Source organism: Panulirus ornatus, chromosome 7, assembly GCF_036320965.1.
Source record: "Panulirus ornatus isolate Po-2019 chromosome 7, ASM3632096v1, whole genome shotgun sequence".
In the NCBI taxonomy this organism is placed as follows: domain Eukaryota; kingdom Metazoa; phylum Arthropoda; class Malacostraca; order Decapoda; family Palinuridae; genus Panulirus; species Panulirus ornatus.
Window position 1 is genome coordinate 43,308,735 of NC_092230.1, and position 15,000 is coordinate 43,323,734.

Genomic DNA, 15,000 nt, shown 5'->3' on the forward strand with positions numbered 1-15,000 from the left:
TTTTCATCACCTCCATGCTATTTACAACACCTCCATGCTATTTACAACACCTCCATGCTATTTACATCACCTCCATGCTATTTACAACACCTCCATGCTATTTACAACACCTCCATGCTATTTACATCACCTCCATGCTATTTCCATCAACTCCATGCTATTTACAACACCTCTATGCTATTTACAACACCTCCATGCTATTTACAACACCTCCATGCTATTTACATCACCTCCATGCTATTTATATCACCTCCATGCTATTTACAACACCTCCATGCTATTTACATCACCTCCATGCTATTTACATCACCTCCATGCTATTTGCATCACCTCCATGCTATTTGCATCACCTCCATGCTATTTATAACACCTCCATGCTATTTACAACACCTCCATGCTATTTACAACACATCCATGCTATTTACAACATCTCCATGCTATTTACAGTACCTCCATGCTATTTACAACACCTCCATGCTATTTACATCACCTCCATGCTATTTACATCACCTCCATGCTATTTGCATCACCTCCATGCTATTTGCATCACCTCCATGCTATTTATAACACCTCCATGCTATTTGCAACACCTCCATTCTATTTACAACACCTCCATGCTGTTTTCATCACCTCCATGCTATTTACAACACCTCCATGCTATTTTCATCACCTCCATGCTATTTACAACACCTCCATGCTATTTACAACACCTCCATGCTATTTTCATCACCTCCATGCTATTTACAACAACTCCATGCTATTTCCATCAACTCCATGCTATTTCCATTACCTCCATGCTATTTACAACACCTCCATGCTATTTACAACACCTCCATGCTATTTACATCACCTCCATGCTATTTCCATCAACTCCATGCTATTTACAACACCTCCATGCTATTTACAACACCTCCATGCTATTTCCATCAACTCCATGCTACTTACATCACCTCCATGCTATTTACATCACCTCCATGCTATTTCCATCAACTCCAGGCTATTTCCATCAACTCCATGCTATTTACAACACCTCCATGCTATTTACATCACCTCCATGCTATTTCCATCAACTCCATGCTACTTACAACACCTCCATGCTATTTCCATCAACTCCATGCTATTTACAACACCTCCATGCTATTTCCATCAACTCCATGCTATTTACAACACCACTAATTTAGAACACCTCCATGCTATTTACAACACCTCCATGCTATTTACAACACCACTAATTTACAACACCTCCATGCTATTTCCATCAACTCCAGGCTATTTACAACACCACTAATTTACAGCACCTCCATGCTGTTTACAACACCACTAATTTACAACCCCTCCATGCTATTTCCATCCCCTCCAAGCTGTCTCCATGAGCGAACCAATGACGTCTAGTAGAATATTGCCCCCGTCAACAGACGTCTTCCTCCAAAACCAACTTCAAGAAGAAAAAAAAAAAAAGAAAAAAGAAAAATTCCCCCCATGATGTCCTCAGCCCTGGACCCGGCCCCATGGAACTTCCCCCCCCCCCTCCCAGCACGTGCCCTGGGAAGGAGGAGGAGGAGGAGGGTGTGTGTGTGTGTGTGTGTGTGTGTGTGTGTGTGTGTGTGTGTGTGTGTGTGTGCCTGCTTAATTCACTATCTTCTTCATTGCCAATTCCCAAGATCACCGTTGCCAGCCTCCACAGTACGCAAGTTCATTCTCCCCCCCAAAAGGAGCTGTACTTGCATCATGTATTACATTACATTACATTACATTACATTACATTACTTGTATTACATCGTGGAAATCACATCCGTAGACGATGGTGAAAGGCTTATTATAAAGGAGACATGAAGGAAGTGTTTTATCTGGGCAACCGAGAACAATGTGTTTTTCAACGGAGATCGATTTCAGCGCTTCAGGTACTGGGAGGGGAAAGAATATATGAAGAAATGAAAAATAGTACAGAATACTAGATAGACACACACACACACACACACACACACACACACACACACACACACACTAGAAATATATCTATCGCCCATTTAGAGTTCTTTAGATCTAAAGTATCTAATTTGCATTGATGTAAATTAGATTCATATCCATTATTACAGGAGAGAGAAATTACGTGGATGATTTAATTGGTTTGTGTTATATATATATATATATATATATATATATATATATATATATATATATATATATATATATATATATATATACATATATATCACGTATTTACCAAATGGCGTCCTAGCTTCTTCTCTTCGATTTATATCAACTGACTTATATTTCTCTCTTGTGTCTCCCCTGATGATGTGATTATTACACGAAAGTGCACTTGGGAACTTTTCGTGTTTCATTTTACCCCGTGGTCTCATAGGAATATATATATATATATATATATATATATATATATATATATATATGCGATTATCTGCTATGTACATTTCTATGTTGATGCTTGTATTTATGTGTATGATCCCATGATGTCTATAGTTATTCGTTTATTCATTTGTTTTTTTCTTCTTTTGCATTTACAGTTTTTGAGAGGCGTTGCTGTGGATGGATTGAGACCGAGCTACGTCGGGACACAGACCCCTTATCCTCATTAGGGAAGCCCTGAGCGGCCGGTAGCCCTACGAAGGGGGGGCCTTCATCTTGCTCAGCCTGCCACTCAAACACTCACTCACTCACTCACTCACTCACCACCACGCCTTCAACACCTACTGTGATAAAATCGTGTCCTTGCGAATAGCTCCTGTATTTTATGTGTGTGTGTGTGTGTGCTTTATTTAAGAGGCACCTGCGTTGTGCTCGACCTCCTCCGGTATCTGTGTGGTGGGCTTGAGGGAGGAAAAGAAGAAAAAGGAAAAAAAGCACAAGAGGGACAAGCCCCCCTGAGAGAGAGAGAGATATATAGACACACACACACACAACCCAACTCCTCCCTGATACCGCCACACCACCGCTGCCTTATACTCAAGCCATCTCGTTTGTACCATCACGACTGCTGCTCCTGTTGTCCCACTCAAACATACAGTCACTGTCACCACACCACCACCACACCACCACCAACGCCACCACCACCACCACATCTACCACCGCCACAAACATGGGTCGCAAGAAGATACAGATTTCTCGGATCACAGACGAACGCAACAGACAGGTGAGTTAAGTGTTCTGTTTCCTTTCTGTCTTTCTTTCTTTTCTCTTCCTCAGGTAAGCGCAACAGACGGTTGATTCTGGATGTCTGTTCCCCACAGATGTCTGTGTGTGTGAAGGATACGTTTTCTTTCTTATGATAAAGTGTGTTTTTTTTTTTTTGTTTAATGTGCTTTCCAGTGGTCATCGAGGCATTGTTGATATGATGGTTAATATGTTCTTCCCCAAGATCTCAGTGTTCATTCTGTACGAGCTGTGAATTGTTCATGGCCCAATGTTCTTTAAATATGGTTACTGATGAATCATGAGTTCCATGTGTATTCTGATAATTTATATTGAAGGTTGAAGATGTGTGTGTGTGTGTGTACAAGTTAGTATTACCCGGGCGCTTGAGTGGACTTTCTCCTCCCTCCGTTTGCTCTTGTACGTATCCCAATCACACGCACTCCTTCTCCTTTCAGGTAACGCCCAGTACATCTCTCTTTTTTTTTCTCTCTCTCTCACTGTGTCCTGTTGCTACTGTGTGTGTGTGTGTGTGTGTGTGTGTGTGTGACGACCAGTCAAGGCTAGAGTCTCTGGGGATAATTACCTACCTAACCCCCTCCCCCTCCCCCTTCCCCTCAGCTGAATCACATGTCATGTGGCGCCCCAGTTGACCAGCTGAGGTGGAGCCTGAGCTCTGGGCGAGGGACGCCAAGAGAGAGAGAGAGAGAGAGAGAGAGAGAGAGAGAGAGAGAGAGAGAGAGAGAGAGAGAGAGAGAGAGAGATTGTAGGGGTATTTCCAACATGCTGGTAAGTTCAGAGTGATGTAAACTATAGACATGGTTTATATAACACCATCATCCATTTATATATATATATATATATATATATATATATATATATATATATATATATATATATATATATATATATATATACGCGTATGCAAATAGAAAAAATATTTCGAATTGTATCTAACCATTTGACAGGTTGTTTAGAAAAAATAGAGAGAGAGAAAAGCAGTGCCATTTCACTGAGAAGAGAGAAAGAGAGAGAGAGTAAAGCAGTGCCATCTCACTGAAAGAAAAGAGGGAGAAAAGCAGTGCCATTTCACTGCACTAGAATCACTGTGATGTATTTTTTCTTTCTTTCATGTCTGACAGAAGAGAAACATTTGATTATATCATTTGACTGTAATTGCCTGTTTGTAGTTAGCTTGTTTCTATAATACACGTTGGTTTCGACGTTCGTGGTGGATAGGGCAGGGGGGGTCCACCACCTCCCCATCCCCCCCCCCCCCAAAAAAAAAAAAAATCGATTTTTTTTCGAATTTTCGAATTTTTTTTTTCCTTTTTTTTTTTTTTTTTTTTTTTTTTACGTGTGACGAGATTTTCCAGTTTGGGTCGGGCTACAGCGCGTGGCGCCCACCGCAGGGAAGGTCGGAATGGATAGTCCGAGAGAGAGAGAGAGAGAGAGAGAGAGAGAGAGAGAGAGAGAGAGAGAGAGAGAGAGAGAGAGAGGGGTTGTTTGTGGAACTTGATATCCACTGAAGTGCTGCTGGCTAATGGGAGAAGGATGGATGGGGGGATCGGACGGAAGGGGGGAAATGGGTATGGACGGATAGGTTAGTGAAACAGGCGGATGGATAGAAGGATAGGCGGCATGGGGATAGAGGGGCATTTTCAGTGATGGATGGACGGATAGAGGGGTAGTGGATGAGTGGTGAGCGAAGGGACAGACTTGTGGATAGTGGATGGACGGGTAGACAGTTGGGCTGTAGGAGGATAGACGGATGGTGGTTGGAGGATAGACGGGTAGACAGTTGGGCCGTTGGAGGATAGACGGGTGATGGTTGGAGGATAGACGAGTGATGGGTGGAGGATAGACGGGTGATGGGTGGAGGATAAGAGTGGATGGCGGGAATGATTCTATGGTTGACTGAAGACTAGATAGATTTCATTGACACACACACACACACACACACACACACACACACATATATATATATATATATATATATATATATATATATATATATATATATATATATATATATATATATTCTTTATTTCCCCTCTTGATCGCCGTTCCCCGCGTTAGCAAGGTAGCACCAGAAACGGACGAAGAAATGCCTTACTCGCTCACATCCATTTTCTAGCTGTCATGTGTAATGCACCGAAACCACAGCTCCCTATGCACAACCAGGCCCCACAGACCTTTCCATGGTTTACCCCAGACGCTTCACATGCCGTGGTTGAGTCCATTGACAGCACGTCTAGCCCTGTATACCACACCGTTCCAGTTCACTCTATCCCCGTGCACGCATTTCACCCTCCTGCATGTTCCGGCCCCAATCGCTCGAAACCTTTTTCACTCCACCTTTCCATCTCCAGTTTGTTCTCCCGTTCTCCTTGTGCCCCTTCCATTCCGACGCACACATATCCTTTTTATCAACCTTTCCTCTCTCATTTTCTCCATTTGTCCAAACCATTTCAACACACTCTCTTCAGCTCTCTCAACCACACTTTTTAATATCGCACCTCTGTCTTACCCTTTCACACCCTCTTCAGCTCTCTCAACCACACTCTTTTTATTGTCACTTAAATCTCTTACCCTTTCATTACTTACTTGATCAAACCACCTCACACCACATATTATCCTCAAACGTTTCATTTCCAACACATCCACCCTCCTCCACACAGTCTTACATAGCTATATAGCCCATGCCTCGGATCTGTATGGTAATGTTGGGAATATTATACCCTCAAACATACCCATTCTTGCCCTCCCAGATGAAAATATCTCTTTCCACACATTTTTCACTGCTCCCAGAACCTTCGCCCCCTCACCCACACTATGACTCACTTCCGCTGCCATGTCCATTCCCAGGTATTTAAAGCCCGTCACTTTCATTTAAACACTCATCCCCAACCAACGTGTCCCTCAACTCTGGTAAACCTAATAACCTTGCTATTATTCACATTTACTCAACTTCCCCCTTTCACACACCCTTCCATACTCAGTCATCAACTTCTGCAGTTTCACACACGTTCTACCACCAGCGTTGTATCATCAGTAAACAACAACTGACTCACATACCGGCCCCTCTCATCCCCCACAGACTGTATACTCGCCCCTCCTCCAAGACTTTCACATTTACCTCCCTCACCACCCCATCCATAAACAAGTTAAACAACCATGGTGACATCACACACCCCTTCCGCAGACCACCCTTCACGTGAAACCATTCACTCTCCTCTCTTCCTACTTGTGCACCTGCCTTACACCGTTGATAAAAACTTATGGCTTTTAGCAATTTACCTCCCACACCATAATATTCCTAAGACCTTCCACAAGGCATTTCTATCAACCCTATCATACGCCTTCTTCAGATCCATGAATGCCACATACAAATCCATGGTCCTTTTCTTTTAAGTATTTCTCATACACATTCTTCATTGCAGACACCTGATCCACACATCCTCTGCCACTTCTGAAATCACACTGCTCCTCTCCAGTTGATGCTCTGTACATATCTTCACTCTCTCGGTCACTACCCTCCCATACAGCTCACCAGGTACACTCAGCGAACTTACCTCCGTAGTTTGAACACTCATGAACACCCACCTTCACCCCCCCTTGTCTTTATGTATTGACACTTTGCATCCTTTCCGCCAGTCCTCAGGCAACTCACCATGATCCATACATGCTGTGAAAATCTTAACTCGCCAGTCGACAACCCGGTCAACCCTCTTTGTTAATGACTTCACCTCCAGTATCATCCACCCTAGCAGCTTTGTTATATTTTGTCCAAAGTAAGGGTGTCACCACTTCTTGCCTCTTCACCAAATCACTCTTCGTGACTGGCACACTTCTCACATCACCCCAGCTCGAACACCCTACATCTGCCACTCTGTCATCAAACGCATTCAACAGTCCTGCGAAATTTTCTTATTATCTCCTCCTCACTTCACCATTACCTTTTACCCCCTTGAGCAATATTCCCATTGGTTCTCTTGTCTTTCGCACATTATTTACCTCCTCCCAAAATATCTGTTTATCCTCCCTAAAGTTCACTGATATTCGCTCACCCCAACTCTCATTTGCCCACTTTTTTTTTTTTTTTTTTTAACTTCTGCACCTTCCTCTTGACCTCCTGCCGCTATCTCTTACACATCTCCCAGTCATTTGCACTCCTTCCCTGAAAATAAAGAAAAATCACACACACACACACACACACACACACACACACATATATATATATATATATATATATATATATATATATATATATATATATATATATATGTGTGTGTGTGTGTGTGTGTGTGTGTGTGTGTGTGTGTGTGTGTGTGGTATCGCATATTACCCAATTGAAATCCGTGTTCGGTTTCCAATCAGCGATCCACTTTAGCATATGTTCAGAGGAAGAAAAGTTCAAGAGTGGTCTGTAAACATTTATGTTATGTGTAGTAAATGTTTATATAAACTTTGCTTACCAGACTGACTCACAGCATATCCTCCACCAGCCTCGATAAGAGATAGGAAGGTTATAGATAGCTATAGAAGACCATCTATAGTTCAGTAGATGATAATCATTATATATATATATATATATATATATATATATATATATATATATATATATATATATATATATATATATATATATATTATCATTGTTATTATTATTATTATTACTGTCATTATAATTATTATTATTGTTAATCGCCGTCTCCCGCGTTAGCGAGGTAGCGCTCGGAAACAGACGAGGAATGGCCCAACCCACCCACATACACATGTATATATATAAACGCGTTTATATATATATATATATATATATATATATATATATATATATATATATTTATATAAACCTGCTCGTCTGTAGGGTTCATGTGAAAAGAAAACGGGTTGTTTTAGTGGGTTTCTTGAGGGGTTTATTTTTTTTTTTTTTTTTGTTTTTGCTGGAGGGGATGAAGGTCGTGTTGTGGACCGTGGTGTGCAGGCTAGAGGCTAGACCATGTCTGGTTAGGTCTAGAGCAGAAGGGGGATAGTTCTGTGGTGAGCTGGTGGGGATGGGAGCGAGGAGGATAGGTTAGGTTAGGTAGGGAGACTTGGCATGGTGGTGGTAGATGGGTGGGTGGTAGTAGATGGTAGATGGATGGGTGGTAGTAGATAGTAGATGGGTGGGTGGTAGTAGATGGTAGATGGATGGGTGGTAGTAGATGTTAGGTGGTAGTAGATGGTAGATGGATGGGCGGTAGTAGATTGTAGATGGGTGGGTGGTGGTAGATGGACAGGTGGTAGTAGATGTTAGATGGACAGGTGGTGGTAGATGGTAGATGGGTGGGTGGTAGTAGATGGTTGATGGATGGGCGGTAGTAGATTGTAGGTGGGTGGATGGTGGTAGATGGAAAGGTGGAAGTAGATGGTAGATGGGTGGGTGGTGGTAGATGGACAGGTGGTAGTAAATGGTAGATGGGTGGGTGGTAGTACATGGTAGATGGATGGGTGGTAGTAGATAGTAGATGGACAGGTGGTAATAGATGGTAGATGGATGGGTGGTGGTAGATGGATGGGTGGTAGTAGATGGTAGATGGATGGGCGGTTGTAGATGGTAGATGGATGGGTGGTAGTAGATGGTAGATGGACAGGTGGTAGTACATGGTAGATGGGTAGGTGGAAGTAGATCGTAGATGGATGGGTGGTAGTAGATGGTAGATGGATGGGCCGTAGTAGATGCTAGATGGATGGGTGGTTGTAGATGGTAGATGGACAGGTGGTAGTAGATGGTAGATGGATTGGTGGTAGTAGATGGTTGATGGATGGGCGGTAGTAGATTGTAGATGGGTGGGTGGTGGTAGATGGACAGGTGGAAGTAGATGGTAGATGGACAGGTGGTGGTAGATGGGTGGGTGGTAGTAGATGGTTGATGGATGGGCGGTAGTAGATTGTAGATGGGTGGGTGGTGGTAGATGGACAGGTGGAAGTAGATGGTAGATGGGTGGGTGGTGGTAGATGGACAGGTGGTAGTAAATGGTAGATGGGTGGGTGGTAGTAGATGGTAGATGGATGGGTGGTAGTAGATAGTAGATGGACAGGTGGTAGTAGATGGTAGATGGATGGGTGGTAGTAGATGGTAGATGGATGGGCGGTAGTAGATGGTAGATGGATAGGTGGTAGTAGATGGCAGATGGATGGGTGGTAGTAGATGGTAGATGGATGGGTGGTAGTAGATGATAGATGGATGGGTGGTAGTAGATGGTAGATGGATGGGTGGTAGTAGATGGTAGATGAGTGGGTGGTAGTAAATAGCAGATGGATAGGTGGTAGTAGATGGCAGATAGACAGGTGGTAGTAGATGGTAGATGAATGGGTGGTGGTATACGGTAGATGGATGGGTGGTCGTAGATGGTGATGGCCGATGGATAGACATCAGTAGACAGCAGTGGTAGTAGATGATGATGACAGATGAGAGTGATGGCAGGGATCGGTAGAAGAAAGGTAGTAGATGGCAGTGATAGGTAGATGAATGGCAGTAGACGGTCGTAGCGATGATATAATGGTCGTGTTTTTAGATTCCCTGGATGTGTGTGTGTGTGTGTGTGTGTGTGTGTGTGTGTGTGTGTGTGTGTGTGTGCGCGTTTGGTCGTCTGGAGATCGTGTGGGTGTGTGGGTGGGTAAGGTGGGTGTGTGTGTGGGTGGCGGTAGGGGTGGGTTCAGTGAAGGGGGGGGGAGGTGGTGGAGAGAGAGAGAGAGAGAGAACCGGGAGCTGTAGGGGCGGAGGGAAGTGTCTCTCTCTCTCTCTCTCTCTCTCTCTCTCTCTCTCTCTCTCTCTCTCTCTCTCTCTCTCTCTCTCTCTCTCTCCAACCCCCCCCCCCCCCCCGCCGGCGCACACGCATACCCCCCCCCCCCAAGAATAGCAATATTGATTCTATATTTGGCAACCGACTTTATTATTTATAAAACCCCACCACGCCACATCTTTCCACCACTACCAAAACAAGGACTTACCCCCTTCTTCTTCTTCCCCTTACCCCCTCTTCCCCTTACCCCTCTTCCCCTTCCCCCCTTTCCCTTAACCACTTAAAAGAGAGAGAGAGAGAGAGAGAGAGAGAGACACACACACACACACACACACACACACACATACTCTCCCCCCTCCTTCTCCCCCCCCTCCTCTCACCCAAGGGACCTTACAGTCATCACCCCCCACCCCCTCCAACCTCCCTCCCTCCAACCCCCCTCCCCTCCCTCCAACCCCCCCTCCCCTCCCTCCACTCATGACAGCTAGGAATGCTAATTGTACTAGTGGGGGAGAGGGAGAGGGAGGGAGGGGAGGGAGGGACACACACACACACACACACACACACACACACACACACACACACACACACACACACACACACATATCACCTGAGGACACACTCCCCCCACCTCCAACCTCCACAGTTGGAGGGGTTGGAGGGCTTTCTCGAAGGGTGGGTGGGTGGTAAAGGAGGAGGGAGGGAAGAAGAGGGAGGGAGGGAAGGGGGGCGGCAATCGATCGATACAGCTTGCAGAGGTGTCCCTCCCTCCCTCATCCCTCCCTCCCTCCCTCATCCCTCCCTCCCCTCCCTCCCTCCCTCCCTCCCTCCCCGTAGCAACGCTGACCTTGAGATCCGTACATAAATAATATGCGACCCGAACCTGCGTTATATAAGGAAAGGTCGACCAGCTGACCAGCCAAGCTCAGGGAGGTCATGTGTGTGTGTGTGTGTGTGTCTGTGTCTTTCTGTGTGTGCGTGTGTGTGTGTGTGTGTGTCTGTGTCTTTCTGTGTGTGTGTGTGTGTGTGTGTGTGTGTGTGTGTGTGTGTGTGTGTGTGTGTTTCTCTGTGTGTGTCTGTGTGTGTGTACGTGTGTGTGTGTGTGTGTGTGTGTGTGTGTGTGTGTGTCTGTGTGTGTGCGTGTGTGTGTCTGTGTGTGTGTGTATGTGTGTGTGTGTGTGTGTGTGTGTGTGTGTCTGTGTGTGTGTGTGTGTGTCTTGCTCAGCACCGGGCGGCCCCTGCTGCTCCTCCTCCTTGTTGGTTATTAAGACGTATATAAACTATATAAACGTATATAAACTATATAAACATGTTAAGTTCCCTTGCTTTTCCCCCACGAGAGAGAGAGAGAGAGAGAGAGAGAGAGAGAGAGAGAGAGAGAGAGAGAGAGAGAGAGAGAGAGAGAGAGAGAGCAAGCATTTAATCCCTCCTTACACTGGAATTTCTATGAACAGGACAGATACACCATAGCAGCCAGGTTGTGTGTGGCTGGTATGATCATGAGAACCTTCGAGGGAAAAAACGAGAGAAACCAAAATGAATAATAATAGAGTTTTTCTTTTCTTTTTTTTGTATACATACTGCAAAAATTAATGTCTTCTCAGTGTGGTCATATATATATATATATATATATATATATATATATATATATATATATATATATATATATATATATATATCACGACAGAAATATACACAAGAGTGGGGCTCCCAAAGAAAATGAGAAACAGGTACGGTACAATTACATCAACATTTAAAAGAAAACCAGATGGTATGGTTTAAGTCAGCCCCAGATCAGCCTCGAATGGACGGTTTCGTACACGTGCGGCATCTGCGGCGGCGAGTCACTGGACCCTGCGGTGAGCACTACGCGTTTTCCCCTCTGCGCGCGCGCCCCTCTCTCTCTCTCTCCAGGTCCAAAATCTCATTGTGGGGTGATTAAAGAAAACGGGTAACACTATCTTGCATATACCTCCACCTCCCTCCACCTCCCCCTTCCCCTCCCCTTCCCCTCGCCTTTCCCATTTCCCCCACCCACACCACCCACCAAACACCCTTCTTCCCCCCTCCCGCCCACACCAACACCATTATAGTTATAATTAAACCAATTATTGTGAAGTAGCGCTGGACGCCTTGCCTCGCTAACCCCCCCCCCCCCTCCTGTACTTCCCCCTCCCCCCTCCCCTCTCCTGCCCGACCCAACCACCCCCCACTCAACCACCCCCCACTCAACCACCCCCCCACTCAAACAAAAGCGCCTACGCTCTAGTTGGAGAGGGGGGTGGGTGGGTGTTGGGGGGGAAGGTGGTTAATGTAGGGGATGGGGTGTGGTTGATGTAGGGGAGGGACGTGGTTGATGTAGGGGAGGGAGGTGGGGAGAGAGAGGTGGTTAATGGTGGTTGATGTAGGGGAGGGGAGTGGTTGATGTAGGGGAGGGACGTGGTTGATGTAGGGGAGGGGGTGGTTAATGGTGGGGAGAGAGGGGGGGTTAATGTAAGGGAGGAAGACGGTTAATGTGGTGGAGAGATCGGTTAATGTGGTGGAGAGATCGGTTAATGTGGGGGAGAGATCGGTTAATGTGGTGGAGAGATCGGTTAATGTGGGGGAGAGATCGGTTAATGTGGGGGAGAGATCGGTTAATGTGGTGGAGAGATCGGTTAATGTGGGGGAGAGATCGGTTAATGTGGTGGAGAGATCGGTTAATGTGGGGGAGAGATCGGTTAATGTGGGGGAGAGATCGGTTAATGTGGTGGAGAGATCGGTTAATGTGGGGGAGAGATCGGTTAATGTGGGGGAGAGATCGGTTAATGTGGGGGAGAGATCGGTTAATGTGGGGGAGAGATCGGTTAATGTGGGGAGGGGGACAGTTAATATGAGGCAAAGGCTCGTTAATAACAGGGGAAGGGGAGGGTTAATGAGGGAGAGGGTGGTTAATGTAGGGGGGAAGAGACGATTGATGTGGGGGGAAGGGGAGTTAATGTGGGGGAGGAGAGTTATGTGGGAGAACAAAGGTTATTGTGGGAGAAGAATGGTTGATGTGGGGGGGAAGGTTGGTTGACGTGGGGAGGGTGAGGGGTTAGGTGAGGGGGGGGTGGTAGGTATGGGGGGTTGTAAATGTGGGGAAGGGGGGGGAGTTGGGTGGGGGTGTTGTCAGCGGAGGTAGGGGTAATATTAATTATATATTTTTTAAATGATTGGGGTTTTAGGGGTAAGGTAGCTTGGAATCGTTCAGAGTAGGTGTTGAATGTTCTTGAGATGTGAATCTAAAGAAGATTTTATTGGTGGAGCTTGTATGTATCTGGAGGTGATTTGGTGAGGCAAAGCGGAAGTTTAGGGTGAGGGGTTGAGGGGGTGTTGGTTGTGTGGTCGCGGGTGGTCTGGTGTATTGTTGGGTGTGGGGTGAGTCTGAAGGGAGTGGGAAGTGGCAGGTATGAGGAGGAGAGAAGTTATGTGGGGAACCAATGGTGATGTGGAGAGGGTGATGGTGATGTAAGGTTGGTGACGTAGGGGAGGTGAGGGTTGATGTAAGGGTAAGTGGGGAGAGTTTTGTAAATATATGGTGGTGAAGACTGAGGGGGGGAAGTTGGATGGGTGAGGGGTTGTGAGTTCATTAGTCTACAGACAGAAGGGTAAGGTAGAAAAAAAAAAAAAAAAAAATATATAAAATATATATATATATTATATATGGTGTGTTTACAACAATGTTATATTCCATTTTCTGTGGTTGTTTGAATATGCAAGATTTTGTGTGTGTGTGTGTGTGTGTGTAATTGTGTGTGTGTGTGTGTGTGTTGTGTAGTGTGTGTGTGTGTGTGTGTGTGTGGTGTGTGTGTGTGTGTGTGACTACTGTTTGTACTGTACGGGGAGGGAGTTCTACACTCATGGGGGTCCCCATCTCTTGTACTGTACGGGGGAGGGAGTTCTACACTCGTAGGGGCCCCATCTCTCGTAATGTACGTGGAGGGAGTTCTACACTCATTGGGTCCCCATCTCTTGTACTGTACGGGGGAGGGAGTTCTACATTCGCGGGGGCCCCATCTCTTGTACTGTACGGGGGAGGGAGTTCTACACTCATGGGGTCCCCATCTCTTGTACTGTACGGGGGAGGGAGTTCTACACTCATGGGGTCCCCATCACTTGTACTGTACGGGGGAGGGAGTTCTACATTCGCGGGGGCCCCATCTCTCGTAATGTACGAGGGAGGGAGTTCTACACTCGTAGGGACCCCATCTCTCGTAATGTACGGGGAGGAAGTTCTACACTCATTGGGTCCCCATCTCTTGTACTGTACGGGGGAGGGAGTTCTACATTCATAACGGCCCCATCACTTGTACTGTACGTGGAGGGAGTTCTACACTCGTGGGGTCCCCATCTCTTGTACTGTACGTGGAGGGAGTTCTACATTCGCGGGGGCCCCATCTCTTGTACTGCACGGGGAGGGAGTTCTACATTCATGGGGTCCCCATCTCTTGCACTGTGTGGGGAGGGAGTTCTACATTCATGGGGTCCCCATATCTTGCACTGTGTGGGGAGGGAGTTCTACATTCATGGGGTCCCCATCACTTGTACTGTACGTGGAGGGAGTTCTACACTCGCGAGGTCCCCATCTCTTGTACTGTGCGTGGAGGGAGTTCTACACTCGTGGGGGTCCCATCACTTGTACTGTACGGGGAAGGGAGTTCTACATTCATGGGGGCCCCATCTCTTGTACTGTACGGGGGAGGGAGTTCTACACTCATAGCGGCCCCATCTCTTGTACTGTACGGGGAAGGGAGTTCTACATTCATGGGGTCCCCATCTCTTGTACTGTACGGGGGAGGGAGTTCTACACTCGCGGGTACCCCATCACTTGTACTGTACGGGGGAGGGAGTTCTACACTCGCGGGTACCCCATCACTTCCCGATCTATCTTTACAGTCGAGCGGCTAATTAAACTTTTAGAACGCCGTCCACATCACAACTTCATCGTTTAGCTGAATTCAAGACATCAACCACATTCATGTGCTCTAAATTATTCGTCTTGACATCATTTCGAACGCGTTCTCTTGCTTGATTTATGTTT

At 45.9% G+C, this 15,000-nt stretch overlaps 1 protein-coding gene across 11 annotated transcripts in view; it reads left to right on the top strand.

Annotated features, from left to right (window-relative positions):
* Positions 1-15,000, top strand: part of Mef2 (myocyte enhancer factor 2) — a 1,047,678-nt gene that overhangs the window by 969,261 nt on the left and 63,417 nt on the right. For all 11 annotated transcript variants that reach the window (XM_071663621.1, XM_071663613.1, XM_071663614.1 and 8 more), the window contains one exon: positions 2,526-3,151. In XM_071663621.1, coding sequence (XP_071519722.1) covers positions 3,098-3,151 — 54 coding nt within the window. In that variant the 5' untranslated portion in view covers positions 2,526-3,097. The remainder of the gene's footprint in view (positions 1-2,525; positions 3,152-15,000) is intronic.